This window comes from Falco peregrinus, chromosome 5 (assembly GCF_023634155.1).
Source record: "Falco peregrinus isolate bFalPer1 chromosome 5, bFalPer1.pri, whole genome shotgun sequence".
NCBI lineage: Eukaryota > Metazoa > Chordata > Aves > Falconiformes > Falconidae > Falco > Falco peregrinus.
The window spans coordinates 93,387,598-93,407,162 of NC_073725.1; the positions used below are offsets into that span (position 1 = coordinate 93,387,598).

General features: G+C 44.1%; 1 protein-coding gene across 5 annotated transcripts in view; it reads right to left on the reverse strand.

The window, feature by feature from the left end:
• Positions 1-19,565, reverse strand: part of LOC101920190 (contactin-4) — a 339,023-nt gene that overhangs the window by 40,032 nt on the left and 279,426 nt on the right. For all 5 annotated transcript variants that reach the window (XM_055806900.1, XM_055806899.1, XM_027790641.2 and 2 more), the window contains one exon: positions 1,792-1,919. In XM_055806900.1, coding sequence (XP_055662875.1) covers positions 1,792-1,919 — 128 coding nt within the window. The remainder of the gene's footprint in view (positions 1-1,791; positions 1,920-19,565) is intronic.

The window sequence follows — 19,565 nt, forward strand, 5'->3', positions numbered from 1 at the left end:
AAGAACGTTTGGGCTGGGTTTACCATTTTGCTCTCCAGTTTTGCTCTGGGGCAGACAGCAGCTGATCGACACTTTTAATAATAGACAGGGTCTTTGAGATGTTCGTTTTTCCTCAGCGCTGCTTTCTTAGTTATTTGCTGTGGGTGCATCCTTAGGACAACACAGATTAAGAAAAGGCAGAGTCAGCTCACATAAAGATCTAATGCTGATCTTCACTTGACTGTTTTTATTTGCAGGAATCAACAAGGGCATGGACAAGTGCCATACAAGGTATCTGAAACAACCCCAGCCCCAAAGAACTCTTGGTGTCCATATGCTACAGCAGAAGACATGAAGGGATAACACAGTCCCCCACCCTGGGGCTGCACCGCCGGCCCCTTTGCGTAAGGGAAGCAGAAGGGCCAAGAGCCATGAAGCGCAAGCCCAGAAACATCCCATCTAACTATAAATACCTGACTGGCTAGCTAAGGCAGAGACAAACATCTTGCTCCGAGAAAAACCTGCTGCTGTATCACTGTCACCGGCAGTTTACAGCTGCAACAGGGGCTCACCAGCTTTATCAGCACTTGTTTGATCTTGGTATTACTTGCTGAAATGTGCTCCGACTATAAAACCCACAGATTAAAACCTTTGAAACATTGAAAACATTGAAACGTTTTAAAATATTCCCTATATACCATATAAATAATTGATGGGGAGAGTCTCCAACCATATACTATCCATCAATGCCAATATATGGGAGAATTAAAACTGACAGCATTAGAGCTCTGTGATTGATTTATTGCTTTGTAATCAATCTTTCCTGATTTGTTATCCAATATAGGTTTTTCCCCAAATAAGGAGGAGATAGAAAATGATTATAGGTGTAATCATCTATATGTTCATTGCCTGTAATAATTCATCAGACATTGGACTACTCATAAGCAGGTTAAAAATTAATTTAAACAATGAGAGAGACCGGCAAATGTATCATCAAATGATTACTTTAAATGTCTTTGTCAAGCATTACAGCTTTTACTTTTGAAAAAAACTCAACATTTGACAGATAAATTCTGAATACACATGAATAAACCCTCAGAATTCCTGAAATGCAGAAATTCAGCCCTGGATAAGAAATAATGACAATAAATCAGAGTTTGTGTGCCTTTTAGAAAACTATGACATTGTATTGCAAGGGTGAAATTCCTGCATCATTCTGCAACAAGACAAGATGTATTAAGAGTTCAAAAGGCTTTTTAAAAGATGATTGAAGTTTAGGAATAATAAGAATAAATGAAGTTCAATTAGATAAGACATGTTTCTAATGGACACCACCCAATCTCAGCATGCCGAGGGCAATGTTTCTCCACAGGAGTGCTATAGCTTTATACAAGTCCTTTGCAAAACTGAATCTTTGGATGCAGCTGGCTGCAGCAACACTGAGTATTTCTCAAGCATGACTAGCGGCCATTGCTAAAAACAAGTCATATAATGGCAGGGTCCAGGGACCTGGCTTTGTGTCACAGTTCCCGATTCGTCTGCAGTATAATTTTAAACCACGTGTGAAAACAAATGCATTAACTTGCTGTAAGCACCATCAGTCAGCGCAACCACAGACACCTCCTTGCTGTTAACGTTGTCTCCCACCCACAAGGCTCAGCAGGTTTCTGAGATGCAAAAGACACTTTAATCTCCCCAGGCTCCACTTGCATCAGCATCAAAGGGGAAAGGTGCAGCATGCTAGGGCTGCTCGGGATGCTCTTAAACACTAGAGATGGAGTATCAGTCATAGGCAATAAAAATGACAATTACCTTTCACAACCAAGCTGCCTGTGCTGCTTGCCGTCCCAAAGTGGTTTGTGGCCACGCAGGTGTAACTTCCCGCATCAGATTTGGTGACGTTGACAATCCGGAGGCTCCCATCATCCAAAACAGTGATTCTGGAAAGACAACAGACACAAGTTGTCGTGTTTTGTTTTGTTTTTTTCTTTTTTTTTTTTTTTTTTTTAAGTCAACATAAAACTCCTTCAAGTCTGCGTGAATTATTGATGGTTTGAACAACAGACAGTCCATTGCACGTTACAGACAGAGTTTAGCTGACAGAAATCTCCCAGGACGCAGTTCATAAATACTGAATGCATCATTTACATGAGTTTTCTGTGTCTTTACTTGAGGGCAACTTTAATTTACACACCAGAAGCTTGTGTAGGTTTTACACGTGTCTATAATTTGATATTCAGCACTCACCATGACAACCCTTGCAACATGTGATACACAGGCTACATCTAAAAATCTCCACGCTCGCCGCTTAACAATGTAAAAGCTTCTGCCGAACAGATGCAATGAAGCAGGTGTTTCACTGCTGCTTTTTTTCAAGACGGCTGATGGCTTTCCAGCAAGGGTACCACGCTGCCAAGCTTCCCCTCCATGCTTTCCACCTCTCTGCCTGCAGCAGAGCTCAGCCTGCGGGGCTTATCTGCAGCTGCACTGGCAGGTTAAAAAACATATAATAAAATCCTATTTCATTCCCACCCCCTCCTCACATATGCACTCCCCACCAAAATGGTGGTGTTATCTGCAGTGGCACATGGCTCCAAGGCTCACAAGGCAGGTGAGGATGACGGGTTAATCCCCAGGGTGACCCCCGGCCCCTCTTGCACAAGCGCTGCACGTCGGGCTTTCCCTGGGCTCACAGTCAGCTTTGTCTCCTCTGCCACTTCCTTCTGCTCCAAGTCAGTGAAAACAGAAAACCTGATTCTGCCCAGTAAATCCCATAGAAACATTAATGCCTTGTGCCCTGTGGAGGCATAATCTAAGGACACATCAGAAAAGCCTTTCCACCAGCCAAATACCATCGCTTTTAGCAAAATACCTGGTTGTCTGCTCAGAATCATGCCTCGCAGCACAATCTGCTTTCTCCCCTCCAGCCACTTTCAGACCTGTGCTGAAAATCTTGTGCTAATCCTGCCTTTTTTTGCTCAATTATTTCCCAATTTAACTAATTTGAGAGTAAGGAAAGCAGCCTTCCTGCATCTCTAATGCCAATCAAACTCTGCACAACTGGGCTGAGAAATCAGGAGGAAAGAAACTTCGCCAACAATACCTGCACCGCTGCAGAGATGCTAAGATGGCTCTTCCCACCCAAGAGCGCATGAATCGGCCTGAGGCTTTTCTGGCAGCCATGAGACAGCGCTGAGGCAGCTGAAGAAGTACCAGCGTGACACGAGGCACGACCACAAGCGCAAGGGACATCTGCCCACATCAGCCGTGGGGCTCCCCAGGCTCCAGCCAGCTGCAGCCTCCGAGCTGGACATGGTCTCCAGTGAGACTCGGGAGATGTCACCTCGCCTAAGGGCGCCGGCGCGGGTGCCCTTTGTCATGCCGTGTCTTGATGGGCACACACGGGCTGCTCGGCCCACATGTACAGACCTGCTTCGAAAAATGGGACAGTCTGAGCGTCTTTACAACGACGGTACTGAGCGAGGAGGAGGAAGAGGGTGCGAGATGCTCTGACAGCAGCCACTGGATCACTGTCCTGGAAGCCCTCCCTGACCTGCTCTTGCAGCAGCACGACAACATGCAGGCCAGCTGGCAGAGGCCAGGGACAGAGGTTGTATTTCACACATCGGTAGCAGTGATATTAATAGAAGTTTCTCACCTAGCTTATAGGTCTCCAAATTGTTGCAGTCAGTAACATTCACTACTGTAATTTATTTTTGCAGGAGTCCAGTGCCATATATTTGCTTCTGTAGCAGTTGCTCCAGCTCAATAATTGGAAGAGAGCAGCATACAGCTACTTGTCTCTTATCTTCACTATTATGTTGGCACAAATCAATGCACGTATTACATTAAACGTCTGCTGGAGCACAGGACTTGCCACACTGGCCTCCAGTGCAGAAGCGTGGGCAGCAGCAGCACCAGGAGATCCCAAGGAATTATTTACTGCTGTTATCAATTTCAGGTCTTCGGAAACAATAGTGCCTTTCAGAAAGCTGAAGGTGCCCTTGGCATGCATTAAAATTCAAATCAATATAAACGATAGAACAAGCTCAGCAATATGCTTCAGCCCAAGAAGGACCACCCTGCTCCAGCACTGCCCCTGCCAGGCTCTGCACTGCCTCCTTTGGCATTTTTGCCATCCTTAGAAATCCAGAAAAAAGTGATGTTTTAGACTATTTCTGTACAGTTGAGTTTTTATTTTTATTTATTTATGTTTTACTTTTATCCATATGGTTGAAATCTATTTATGGGGTAATCTCTTCCATAGATCATTTTAATTGTATCTGTTGATGAAGCCAGCTCTAATATCAAATCGTAATGCCTTTTCTGTCTTTGTCTTTCTCATGCTATTGGTTTCCTTCTAACTCATCTTTATTCCCACTGTAAAATTACTTGGCAGTTAATTTGGACTGGATTGCTGCAGAGACCACCTTTGGATGAGGAGATGAGGACAGTCAATCCCCCATCAGCTCTGGTGCGTCTCAGGGAGCCAGTCCTGTCGTTACTGCCTTCCCTTTCTAAGCGGAAAGCCGTGGCCCCGCTGGCTTCACAATTTTAACACACACACATCCTTCAACCCTGGCAACATGCTGCAAAGAGTTCAGGTGACACTTGCACCGAGTCCTCCAAAGTCCCAAACCCTTTCCCCAGAGAGCCTCCAGGCACATTTAATTCTCATCAGGTAACTAAGTAATTCCCTGCACACCCCTGTAAACGACCAGCATTAAACCTGACAAATAATTGTGCAAGTTAACTAAATTTCTTTTAAATAAATCAGCCCATTAAAACCTTACTGTGTCTCATTGATTAGGAGGCCTTATGGTTATGTGGCTCTTTTTGCTGAAGATGCTTTTCTACACTGAATGTTTTGTCCTCTAATTTGAATCCAATGTGTTAGAAGTTAACAAGTAATTATTTTAACACTTTGAAATTTGTTACAGTTAGTTGAGGAAGTAGGAGGGACTTTCACTGATTTTGCTAATTCACAAATTTTCTTTGCAGACATATCTGCATTAAACGAGAGAAGACGCTCATTTTAGGCCACTGAGGATTCTCAAACTGCTAATTGGCTTGAAAGCAAACATCTCTTCATCAACCACTTTTAGCAGTTCGGCTCAGAAAGTTCTTTCAAGACATAAAGTTCAAATTAAATTAAGTACTCTTTGGTATGCTTTCTTCCTTCTCTGAAATACACCCCCAAATGTTTTCTAATAAGATGCCTAGGAAGACATAAAAATAAATGACATTTCTGATAAACACACATTACTTCAGAATAAAGTTTTGGTTGCTGAGTATGCACCTCTCTTCAAACCACTACAAACTTATAAAATGAGCTACTGACTTGCTATTGAATGCTCTGGGTTCCCTGACACTTCTAACCACCACAGTGGTAACAATAACTAAAAAATGTAAATCTCTTCTCATACAGGCTAATGCAATTGCTCTACCAATAACCTGGCTCGTGGTCATTGCCAGTATCAGAGAAAAATCAAAGAAGATAAAAATACCCGTTTGAAAAAACAGACGATATAAGATAGTTAGGCACCCTTATATAAAGAAAGGTCATCTATTTTAAACATAGCATTCGTAAGAGACAATCTATTGGTCTGTGTTGTCAGCTGGAGATTTCAGGTCCACAGAGAGCAGAGACACATCTGAAATTAGGAGATAAAAGGATTGTTTGTTTCCTAAACCGAAGCTTTGGGTTCTACCCCAGGAAGAGCTGACTTTGTCAGTGTTTTGATCAAAACTCTTCTGGGGACAAAGGACCTTTAAAAATGCTGAAAAACATCCCTCCCTAGCCTTCCTTGCCCGCCCCCCCCCCCCTTTTTTTTTTATTGGCACTGCTGTAGCAATCATAAAAAATTACAAGCTGAACACTTTGCATTACCCTAAAGAAGCCTGTCTCAAAACCGATGGGCACACACTTTCCACAGCAGCTTCTTGTTGATGCTGCATGATGTTGATGTTGACGACTGTGTGTGCCCTCTGCCAGCTCAGCAGCAATGGAGGCATCTAAAAGCATTTGTCTGGTTGGTGTGAACCTTGAAAAGTACACGAAGGACAAAGATGCATCTTTATGGATGGCAATTATTTAGGCGTGTGCTACAACTGCACAGAGCTCTGCTACGCAAAGACACCCAAGCTACCTAGAAAGGACCACCTTGGCATCATGGCCGCATCAGCACAGCCCTCCGCCTGGATCAGGACAGCAATACGAACCTGCTCAGTGTCTCCAGCAGCAGCTGGAGATGAATGGCAGAGGTCAGGCAGAGCTGGAGCAGCATGAGAAAAACCAGCAGCGTATAATGATTTTGGTCTGATCTATTAGCACTTAGTTTTCAGCTCATGATCCATCTGCCATACCTGATATGTTACCCACCAGCAGGCTGTGTTACCTCCAACCCCAAATCAAGCACAAATGGTCTGATTCATGTAGCTCACCACAGCATCCCCCACTGCTGGGCAGGATTCCCAGGAGCAGATAAATATTTTGCAGTCAGTAACATATGCATTTAGAGATAGAATATGTCCTGTTGAGATCAGTAAGAGTTTTATCACTGACTTTGTGAAAACGAGATCAAGCCCTTATTTGGAATATAAATGACTGAAAACTGCAAACTCCCAGAGCACATCATAAAACTGAGTATCAGTAATTACCTCCAGCCCAGCTCCAAGGAAATCTGACCTTTGGGCATCCGGATGCATCACTTGCATCTACCAAAACATGCCTACGACCTGCTGCTCAGGCTTGACCTCATGCTTTGACACAGCGTTTGCTTAAAAATCCCAGGCTAATAGTATCTACTGTAACATCTTGCTCTGTTGTTTAATAAAAGAAAAATCTATGCGGGTCCAAGAAGCAAATACCTCAGCAGTGCACGGCCGGGGGTTGTTCGACCTCTCCTGCACCTTGCAGCCGCCCGGTGAAAGCCTTCGCAGGGATGAGCAGCAGGTCCATGCACTAACCTTTTCATTGCGAATTATTTTCTAACTCACAACGTACACACATCACTGACAGAAGACCTGCACCAGACAGATGATAGTGCGGGTATCCCTCAATATATTCTTCTCAGCTTGCCCTCTATTTTTCTGTTCAGCAGATGGAAACATGTGGAATATGAATGGGCTACAAACGCAGTACATATGGCAGGTTGTGTGTGCGACAGCAACAGTTGCATTCCCGAGGGATGCAGCACGCAGGCGAGCAGCGCAACTATGGGACTGCAGATTAGAGCTCCAGTGTTTCTGAAGCAAAGTGCTTGTAATTATAAAATGACTTTTTTTTTTCCCTCTCAAATGGTTTTATTAGCACTGCTGCAATGAAATAACCTATGTTGCTTCTTATCTGATAATTTTAGCATTTTAATTTATGAAAGACAAGCATAACTACACTTGCTTTCACTGTTGATTAAACACATGCATCTGAAATATTTCATGCTTAGCCAAGTAAATATTCCACCCCCCACCCCCCCCAGGAAACAATGCTTAGGATGTCCGATCCTTTTTCTATTACAGGGAGAAAAGATGTCTTAGAGTAAGCATTTAAATGAATGTCAGCTGGAAGAAACACACACTGAGTGCAATTTGAGATAAAACTACCATTGATCCCTTCATGTACAGTCTTTGTGGCAGTGGTTGACATGGCTATTGAAAAGAGACTGTGGTGCCAGAGTTCTTCTAAGAGATAATCCGTCTTCTGAGAGAGGATTTAGGTTAAATGTACCTGTGAAAAACAGTGTATTTCAGGCGACATGATGAATGGCCTATTGTCCATCCTCAGCGCCTTGCTTGGGCTGGGCGGGTTGGAAGCAGCCGAAGAAAGCAAAAGCACCAGGCATACCCGACTGCAGTCTCAGCGGAGTATTTGCTCAGCCTCATATGCACAGCTCATAGACAGGAATATCTAGAGCAATTTTTAGCCTAACAGCAACTTTGCTTCACAGCACAACTCTACTGCAAATGTAAATGATTCCAGGCAATTGCATTATTTATCAAATTATTTCTGTTTCTATCACATGCCTTTGTAGCAGTTTATTACCTTTTTAATAACGCTTCCCATGCAATGAGGCAGAGACTGGGATTATTAAAATGATGTCATAAATGCGGTATTGGCCATTAGGCTATTCCAGGAAAACACAGTAAAATTTACAAGTACTCACAGGTTTGGCTGCGATAGAGAACTCACTGCTCAGAGCATAGCCCTTCCTGAAATCAGGGACACTGCTCACGAGTACCTGCTTGTCACTTGAAGAACGGGCTGGTTCAGAGTATGGTCCACAGCTAAGAATTTCTGTGGCCCTGGGACGCTGTCTTCCTGTGTGACTACAACCTTTATGGTGCATAAATAAATAACAGTAAGGTCAGAGCTTTCTGCTTCATGACATTAATCTTCATTAAAGTATATGCTGAGGTCAAAGCCAACTTCTTGGGGCTCTGCTCGACACCCTTGATGGTCCCTGATGTGCAGGGAAGACAGGGCGAGGGCAGAGCCCTGACCCTAACCCCCACGCAGTGCCTTGCTGCATCATCTGAGACTTCCCACCCTGCATCAATACCGGCCAATAATGCTCAGCATTCCCTGTCAAGCTTTCCAGGCTGGGACTTTGCGCAAGTCCTGAAACTTCACACATTTCTGAAAATAGGTGTGGAAGGGATGGTGTCCACACTGCCACCAAGGTGGGACATCTTGAGGGCTATGTTCAGGCAACATGAGCAGATGGGACAAGCCTGGTTCACGTCTAAGAGCCGTTAGGATAAGTCCATCAGCATTACAATCATTTCCATTTGGTCATCCACCTAAACTCACAACTGATGTGCACAGTTATACCGCGCAGTCTTCTACGCACCTGCAACTCCTTGTCCAGCACCTGCTAGTTTTGATTTAGATAACCACCTACAGCTGCTTCAGTACTTATTTGTCTATAACTACTTGTCTTTTCATGGTTCACAGAAAAGCCTGAGCTAATTTACAGCCTCAGTCAAAGCCCATTTAATTTAGTGCATGTCTTGGTGAAAGCAAGCATTAGATAAGGCCTTTCTTTTCCATGACAACTGGCAAGTCTCTTAACAGCAAACTCACTATAATTAATTTTCAGGTAAGAACTATATTTGCTCAAAATAAACTGAGGTAAAATCCTGTTGCATTGAGTTCAGCAGAAAATTTCCCACAAGCTTTGCTGGAGTCACATTTTAAATGGAGCTAAAGAGCCTGAGGTTGCAGTGTTTGAATTCCTGAGGTTGTGTGTGGCATAACTACACGGGGGTGCTGGGGTCTCTGTCGTGGGAGTGCTTCTCAGTCTAAAAACTAGATCTATTTTGTCCAAGGGAAAGCACTGGCTGGAGAAGGCACTGAGGGATGCCACGTTTGCACCATTTTTACTGGTACATTGGAGTCATGAAGGACACCAGGAGGTTTACTGCTAAATTACAGCAGTTGTGAATTGGCTAGACATCATGGTGCACAGAGCTGGGGTTGACTTGGCATTGTCTGTGCTCTGGGACTACCAGAGGAAAGCACAAAGAATTAAAATTAATCTTTTGGAAGATCCTGTACGTAATAGCTGCTCTTGCCTTGCTGCATTGAAAAATACAGAGGACTACACTTCTTTTCTTACTTAATTCTCAGTATTGATCTCTGAGAAAATACTAAGAACACTTCTTCCAGGAGTGTGAACCGTTGTCTGTAAATGTGGTTTCATTTCAGGCTTTTCATTTACAGGCTTGTTAAGTATGAAGAATTAAAGGTGAGGAGAATATAAACTGTGATTCTTTCAGATTATCATAAAAACATGTAAATATTATCCCAGAGAGAGAAAAGAACATATTTTGCTCAGATAAATATTTTTGAGAATATACTAGGGGCCCCTTTGGCAACATCAAACAACATAACTCCACTGAATTCAGTATCAGCTTAAAGCAGTCACGGATCTGGCATCCTAAGTTCTCCCACAATTCTCTTTTTCAAGAAATTGTTTATCTGCAGTAATGAAGCAGTCCAAATAAATAATATTGCACCAGGCCTATATTAATATCTATAAACACAAAAGCTGTGTTTTGTCATCATCCTCACTTTTGTCTGTAAATTTTAAGACAAGTCTGGAAGTGACAAAACCTCATCCCAAAGGAGCGGTGCATCAGGAGGGAAAGAAGGGAGCACTTACAGATATTAGAGATTTCATGTAAATTGTTTGAAGATGCCTAGAGTCATAATTCAAATATAAAAATATCCCTAGGTTATCCAAGAAGAACAGTTCTCTACAAAATGTCTTTCTTAAGGGATGCTGATAACAGGAAGAAACAAATGAAAACCAAACACCAGCACTGCTAGGGACCCTGAAGGAAAGGAGGCGGCTGTGGTGAATTTCAAATAATAGAAACCTTTTGCCTTCTCTCCCTTACTGCTCTTTTTTCACTACGCAGAAAAATAAAACAAATACAGTAAGAAAGACCATGTCATGAAAATAAATATTTGAGGAAGCAGATCTGAGTAAAGCAAAGGAGAGCTTGTTTTTACAGCTTTCATTCCTGAGACATGAGGCAATGATATTTGAGCTATATGGGAAGATTTTGCAAGTCTAGAAGCGTCCAATGTACAAAGATCCAGTTTTCCATTGATTTTGGTGGGAAATAAAGACCACCCCCCATGGGAAACTGCCCTTTGACATGACTCTTCAGCTTCGCAGTTTATTTTTACAGACTTATTTGGCCATTTGCTGTGAACTGTGAACACCGCAACAGCACCATGAAGGATGGGGGTGCTCTGCACCGGCAGCCCCAGGACTCCCCTTGGAGCAGCTCTTGCTGGTGGCAGTGGAGGGGCAAAGCAAAGCACACTTGCAAACTGGCCCATGAAAGGCTAAAACGTCCCTTCATGCACAATTACCCACCCAGAGACAGGCTGCTCGCCGCAAAGCAGGCTCCTGAGGATGCAATGGGAACCTCACGCAGAAAGCAGCAGGTGCTGCGAAGCCACTACTGCATTCAGTCTACCTAATGTTCGGTGAAGTATTTGCTGTGCTCATTCTTCCAGTGCCTACAGCCAGAGGCACCGAGATTAAGTGACTTCTCCTACTCTATGAAGAGGGACAGTGGAAACCTGAGGAATCAAATTTGGAAGCACAGCCTCCAGCCACCCTCAGTGACAACTCCTTCCCCGGCAAGGACAAGCCATCCCCCTCTACCTACAGCAAACGCTTCAGAGGTTTGGAGAACAGAAGCATTAAAGAGAACTCCATGGAAGCTCATAAAAATTATTCTCTTATGAGAAAAAAAAAAATCTGTGCAAAATTTTCTGTGCATCAGCTGCTGACACAAACCATTTCTGGAAGCATTCGTGAGATTAGAGCAGAAGCAGTAAAAGCATTCTCAGCTTATTTGTTCCAGCTGATACCACCCGAATAGAAGCCCAAAGGCATAGTCTTTCAAAGATAACACATCTTTCCCTCTAGTTTCAATGCCCACAGTACAAAGATAAATTACCCACTCCACTTGTAATTGACATTAACATAATTTGCAAGATCCAAAGACACATTTATATCACTTAAAAATGATGTTTAAATAATCATCAAAAATATTACCAAGTCTGGTAGGTTGTCTAAAAAGTTCATTAGGACTCCTTTTCCCGCTGTAGACATATAATTATTGCCTTGGAATTAAAACATGCGTTTTAAAGTGTGGCCCTAACTGCAAAATCATTACCTTCTTGCTCTTAGTCATGAGAATATCCAGGAGAAGATATATTTGTTAATAATTTTTTCCTTCAAAATGCTACAGACTTACTGAAATCACTGTTAGTATTTTCTTCAACTGGCGGACAAGCGTGAACCACACATCAATTTCAAATTGCATTTAGGAGACTAATTACAGACATTTATTTTTGAAAGTGTTGGCTGCAGCGTGTGCTCACAACAGAGAGAAACCTGCCTTGCCGCCGGGAGCCAGGTCCTGCCGCCTCCGGCACAACAGTGCCGCGGGGAGGAACTCACTCCGTCCTGGAGCACCTTTACAGACAGGGAGAAATAATTTGTAGCCGTACGCACAGTACCTCGAGATGAATTTAATATAATGATAAAGATGAGACACCTCAAGCAGGAAAAGCAGCAGCTATTTAACAGCATGCGGTGAGTGACAGCATTCCTGTTAAGGATGTGTAAACGTGGGACACATCTGACTGTGCTCTGAAGGGCTGATGCCTCCAAGATGGGGCTCACTGGGCGCTTCACCCTCCCCTTTTGCCTACCTCTGCATGCAGGGTTCTACTTTAAAAAATAATTTATTAATTTTAAAAATTAATTACAATATAAACATTAAGCTATAAAAATACAAAAATAAATTAATAAAATAATTTCTAATTTAAAAATTAATAAACAAGCCCACAAGGAAAAGCCTGTTGACTTCTCTAGATACCTTGGGTCAACCACGGCTGGGCTGTGGTCACAAACTCATTCCAGCAGCGGTAGTAATGATGTCCTACATGTGTATCAATGAATACTACAATAACACCACGCTGAAAATAATCTGCTGGGGAAATAGGAACAGATTGCTGATGTTACAGGAGAGCGTGTCAAGGTGTGAGAGAGTGTCTCATGCCTGGAACACCAGCTGAAACTTGGCACAGGTTGGGGTTACACCAGCATCTCGGGTGTGTGCAACAACAATTTGTGGCTGGTTATAGGAAATGATCTCCGAGCTCTACAGGGGCAGATAAATGAATGCACAAATTTTAGTGATCAGCCTACATACAAAATAAAATTGCACCGAAACTGGATTCCAAATAAATCTCTAACTCCTCTGAGGTATCCTTTCGCTATAGACATTTGATCAAGAACAGAAGGAAAAAACAATGCAAGAATGAACTGAAATCACCAACTTAACCACCAGCAGTGAGGAAAGGTGCTTGTTAGCAAGCATCTTCCTTAAACAAAGCTGATGACAATCAGAAAGCTGCTAAAGCAAAACAGATGGACAGCCAAGCTTTGCGGAGAGACCATTCACAGGGTTGTGCATACAAGTATACGATAGATATCTCAAACTACTAGAGGAACAGAATTTATTATCTTTGCCAGACACACGGAAAGAAAACAGGTCCCTGTAACTACCCTTAGGAAGCAAGAAGATGGTGACGGTACAGCAGAACTGACTGGTTTTCACCGGCAGATTTCAGATCACACAGATCACTGGCTCTCAGCGTTAGCGCGCACTAAACGACGAGTGTTTAGTGTTGAACTGATGGACCCACAGCCACGACAAACTTAGGTTAAACAGTGATTTTCCAGAACAACACAGAGCCAAAACCAGCTGGGAAACAAAGAGTCCATGGCCATGAGACCTTCAAGCCTAGGACAGCTGTGGGTGCCCCATCCCTGGCAGCGCTCAAGGCCAGGCTGGATGGGGCTTGGACCAACCTGATCCAGTGGAAGGTGTCCCTGCCCATGGCAGGGGGGTGGAACTGTATGGTCTTTCAGGTCCCTTCCAACCCAAACCATTCCATGATTCTATAACTGCTTTCCAAGGCCTCTTGACTACTGAATCAAGTGGTTTCCTGGTTCATTTTAGTTCCCTTTTTACAGAAAATTGGTTAAAGTAAGTTGACATGCCAGTTATTTCAGATGTTCCAATGAAGTAGAGCTGTCTTCTGCCATTGCCTTTGAAAACTAAGATGAATGCTGCATTGTCAATTCAAACTTCAAAAAGCTATTTGCAGGGTGTCATTTTTCATTTTGCCTAGGCAGGATGTAATGAAAACCCGACAAGTTATTGATGGTTTGGTTACCTGTCTGCCTTAAAGAAATTGCAAAGGTGCTTTATTTAAAAAAAAAACAAGACAGTCAACACAATTAATGCAAAACAATGATGGGAAGCATCCTTTGAGGTTTTATTTTCTGCTGAAGTGTCACTAGACTGTGTGTCCAAAAGCCATTGCTGGCAATTCATCTCTCAAGTAATCAGTATAAAAATATTACTACAGTTTGTACCCTGGCACCAGATTGGGAAAGATGTGCTGTTTGTCCTATTGCCATTTTCTTTTTGGCTGTTTAAAGTAATTAACCACTAATTAGGAAGTCTGAGGCAACAAATAAAAAATTGGAATTTATACAACCTGCTAAACTCAAGACACATTGAAAGATAAGAGAAAAGGCTTTCTCTTCTTGTCTGATTTCGTAATTTTTCCTTCTCAAAATGACATAGTGTCAAAGTGAACATGTTAAAATTCCCATTACAAAAATAATACCTGAGCGATCTGTAAATCAACAACCCTTTTAAGCAGGTCCTGAGGATGTGAACTTTCCAGAAAACCACGGCTAACCTCTCCCAGAAAAGTCTTGCTGAACAGTTTTGCAGTGCAGAAGACAATGGGAAAAAAACACCCCAACCAATTGAGAGCTTTCTGCTTTCCTTTGGCCACCGCCACTCCAGCTCCTGGGAGGAGAGGCTGCTGCTTTGGGCTTCACCTCGTGGCTCCTGCCAGCTCTGTGCTGGCCTGGGCACTGAGGACATCCTTCAGCATCCTCTCCGACGCAGCTGGCAGCGCTTGCCTGGGCTGGTGGTGTTCTTTATGAACAAATGAACATTCACTGCCCGTATTAATAAGCCGGCAGGCACAGCTGTGCATTAGCACATCCAAGAGGCTTTTCAGCTACAGCTGCCGGGTGTGCTACAGCCCCAGGCACGGGGCTCCTGATTGTCCCGGCGCACCCTGAGCCGCAGAGCACGTCACCTTCGCGGGGGCTGGGGTTACAGGGCGGCTCTCCTCGGGTTTTTGTACACGGATGGGCACAAAGCCCCGAGTCCGCATTGGACTCGCACTTCCCCTTCCCGGCCTCAGGTCCTCACCTGCCTTTCAGAAGTTCCTAGGGCACTGGGACTTTCAAAACTGAACCTACCCTTCTAGATCATCTCCAACTCTAGGCTATGGTGGACAGCAGCAATGAAATACTTGGAAGAACCTGAACCTAAATTACTTAAATCCTGAAGCACATAAGCCAATTTTGAACACAAATCTGGAAGTGCCTTCTCCCTCCTGAACATTATTTGACAAGGTCTGAGCTACCTGAGCACTCTTTACATTTCCAAATGCTTCTGTGACTGAACTCAATGGGTAAATGCCACTATATGTTGCTTTTCTGTGTTTCTATTGGTTTTCAGCTAAAAAATATATATATAAAAATCTTCCTGCTTTAAGCAATATGGCTTTGTGCGTGCAAGAGTGTGCTCATATATCACAAAGCTTGTCAAGACTGCAAGATAATGGGACCAACTGGGAAAATTTCCATGAAGATAGTGAGTGTGCCTGGAGTATCTAGGTCAGATCCTGCTCTAACAAAGTGCACTATGAGGGTCCCTTTATACAGAAACTTGTTTAATTAAGATAACAGATGTTGCTATTATGCAAGTCATACTGAGTGGCTGTTTAATTGGACACTTTCATATTCTTTGCTACCAGCACAGAACATCATTTGTTTTTTATGAATTTCTTTCCTTACAATTAAACTGTATAAACAATGCATGCACTGTATATTCACAGAAAAGAAACAGCTCTAATGATGTAAGGGCTTTACATGAACAAGAATGGGAGAATGGCAATTTGTTTTGGGGCTTCAAAGTACAATTATTTTTCTGTCCTAGACCCAGTGCACGTCTGGTGGCAGGGTAAATGTGACTTCCAATAGCTCTAGGAGAACATTAGGAGTGAAGACCATTGTGTACGTATTTTAAACATTTTTTACTTCAAAGGAATACACATTAAATTTTGACACACACAGCTCTTACCAAGGGCATGAGGGAGCTGGCAGCACTGCTGGCCCTGCTGCCCTCCTCGCAGCGATGCCCCGAAGCATCCCGGAGCAGGGCTCTCCCACACCGTGCAGCCGCCAGAGCAAGCACTAGCCCAGACCAAAATTTCCCACCCAGCTGCTGTACCACAGCCCGTCCCCCTGCTTTGGCTAATCAACACACTGGCTGACGAGGCTGGCAGAAATACAGAATTTCCCTAAACAAAAGCCATCTTGGTTTTCCTGCACACAGCTTGCAGTTGGGGGGCAGAGGAGCAGAAGCGCAGTGGGCAGCCAGGGTGGACCGAGAGCGGAGCAGGACAGCTCCCTCACCCGCTCCAGCCACAGCCTCCGCTCTGAGGAACGACAGTGCGGCCCTCCGACAGACTGAGATCTAAACTGAAACGCTCTGTGAGAAATGAATACATGTAATTATTACCATTACGGCATGTAAATTAAAAAGTCATTTCCCTAAATCCAAAACAAGCACCTGAGAAAAGAGGGAAGGCTGGCAGGGAAGCGATGCAAGCCTTGCCTTACCAAGCCACCCCTTTGCAAGCAGCCCTAACCATCCCTTCCAGCGCTACTCCAAGCAAAATCATCCCACGCCACGAGCAAAATACATCCCTTGACCAAATTCATGAGAAACTTTCTTAAGATACTCCAACAAAACGGCCTCGGGTGGTATGTTATCAGAAGACAGTTCAGCCTGCACCATGGAGTGACAAAGTGCCCCAGTGTGTCGGCGCGGACGACAGGACCAGTCTCAGCTCCAACGTTAAAGCCCAGAGCTCCTCCCGCCCAGCCCCCGGGTGCTGCACACCCACCCGGCAGCACCTGCAGGTTTCACGGCTGCAGTGGGTTTTTTTTCGTGGGCTATAGACAAACATATGAAAATTAAGGGAGATCTAATTGTTTTGAAATGAACTGCTTTAAATTAACTGCTGAATTAAGTGTTTTAAATTATTTCAAAAATGCTTTCTGGTGCACAGTTCAGAGAGAATTACAGTTCCATTGCAGGATGTTCCTCCAACAGTTTGGAGCGTGGGAGCAGATGTGACAGAGGCTTATTTTAATTTCAGCTGGCAGCGGTCTGTGTAGCTCCAGGATTTGTCTCTAATCACACACAGCCCGATTCTCCCCCCTGCACCCAGGAAAGCTGAATGAATGAACTGACAACTGCAGTGACTGCCGATTTTCACCACTGCAAGGACGAACTACTCGCACTTGCAACCGAGCACAGTTCTCTGTGGGAGTCACACCATAATTATGAAGAAATTGAAAGGTTTCTGTGATAAGATAACCTGAAAATAAAGGTTTTAAAGCACTAGTCTCAGTAACAAATTTATCTAATGTTGTTGCATTAGATGTAATTGAATTATTATGAAAGGATTAAAAAAATCCTGCAAGAACAATCTGACTGCTGTGACTTCCCTTCCCACTCCTGCTGATGAAAAATATATGCAGTGCAATGCCAGGAAATAATTGTCACAAATGGGAAATACTACAGACAGGAGGATGCTTGGCTTCAGGAGTTTAAAGGAAAGCCCTCCATTAAGGACTTGCTTCCATTCACTTATACAGGGGCTGTCAATTAATGGAAATTTTTCCAAACTTGTGGGTAACTATGGATTTCTGCTTTATATTAGTAAATCTCATGTAAAATTATCCCTACCTCTGTAACTCCCACTGATATCTATGAATGATTGACTTGGTTTCTGAGACAGCTTTGGAGCAAAGTATAGGCACAGTTCAAATCATCTGTCTTTTGCATGGTGCAACAATTGCAGAAGACCATGTCTCCGTATGTAATGCCTGTATGATGCCTATATCTCTGGTATACAATGCCTGAGATGCTATGTATTTTATATCCAAAAACTCACTTGACATTGACTACCTTATTTCAAAAAATCAGGGGGATGAAGGCTTAAGATTATAAGACCAAAGTGCTGCTGAGATGTAAATAAAAAATGTTAAGTCCTGGTTCTACAGTCTGTGCCCTCCTCACTTGACGAGTTTTTGCCTGGTTTCGAGTGCCAGCCCTCCCTGGGCAGCTGGCCAGCAACAGCCCCCACCTCGATCTCACAGGATTCAGTCCAGCATCACTTCTGAGTCACATTGATGTAGCTGTTCAGGAGAAAAGAGAACCTAGGTAATGGGATCCCAGCTCTCCAAAACCTCTTCTCTCCTATTGTTAAGTCTGAATAAAAAGATCAGAGGATAGACATGAAAATGAATATGAAATATCAATACAGGAGAATCAAATGGTAAGTGAGAAACATTCTGAACTCAACTCAAATGTTTCTCTCTGAGGAACGTGCCCCGTAAGACGCCCAAAACCACATCACAGTTTTGCAATGACCAGAAGACACTGCTTCCACTTTGAGCTCCCTGGGCTTGCTGGCTTCTGGAACAACTCCCTGCCAGCTGCAGATCTCAACAACTCATTCAGACTTCCAGGTTATAGGCATAAGAGTGCATCCTAAAAGGGTAAAATGACTTCTGCCTGAGCAGTGTGCTGTGGCAAGTGGGTCCTGAACACTGCTTGTGCACTACTGTCTGCAGTGATGCAGCCTGCCCAGCTCTGTGGTGGCCATTCCTACCTCAAGGTACCCCTGTTCCTGAGCCAGGCTTTCCCAAAGGGCCGCGGTACTTCAGTCACGCCTCCTGTCCCGATGGTGTGGAAGGTGGGTGTCCTGCTTTCAGCTGGGATGGAGTTAATTCCCTTCCTAGGAGCTGTGGTTCGGCTCTGCTGTGAGAACAATGCTGGTAACGCACTGATGGTTTTAGCTGTTGCTGGGCAAGATTTGTACAAAGTCAAGGACTTTTTGGTTTCTCGGGCCTTGCCAGCCGGCGGCTGGAGGGCACAAGGAATCGGGAGGGGACACAGCCAGGACAGCTGGCCTGAACCAGCCAAAGAGTTAGTCCATGCCATGGGACACCGTGCTTGGGACAGAAACTGGGGGGCTGGCCGGGGCCAGGGGATCGTGGCTGGGGGACTGGCTGGGCATTGGTCAGCGGGTGGCGAGCAGTTGTCCTGCGCATCACTGGTCTTCCCTTCTCCCTTTGCCTTTGGATTTTATCCTTTGCCCACCCTTCCATTATAACTGTGATGATGATGATGGCAATGATTGTTGTTGTTACTACTGTTCTTTCTTTTCTGTCCAAATTATTAAATTGTTCTTATCTCCCACCCTCGGGTTTTACATTCCTTCCTGATTCCCTCCCCATCCCTGCGTGGGTGAGTGGCTGCGCGGTGCCTGGTCGCCGGCCGGGGCTGGACCACCACAGTGGGGAACACTGTGGCCGCAGCACACTCACCGGCTCTCACTCTACCAGTGGCCCTGTGAGGCTGCTTTGCGCAGCGGCATTAGCAGGACTGAGGACCTTTCCCACAAAGCGTTAACAGCTGGTCTGCACCGCAATGCGAAGGGAAGATCAAGGACAGAAAACAACCTCTGTATCTTTACCCATACAGAAACAGTCTTAGTTTCCAAGCAGCATCTGCAATATATCTGTATCTGTGCTATAGCTGTTTCTATAGAAAATTTACCTTCTGGAGCCAGGCTACTAACATCATTTTGACTCATTTTGGCCTCCCAGGCAGGATTTCCATTATTATGGAGATGAACTGCCTTTAATGACTGCAATAATATAATTGTACCCCAGGGCGGAATTTCTAATAACACAATTGCACAGTTCTCAACCACCAGTAAGAGATACCTTCAGGGCATGTTATTCATTAGGGGTGCAGTACACGCTACCTCAGCCTCCAGAGAAGGATATGAAACCTAAAACAATAAAGCTCTCTTT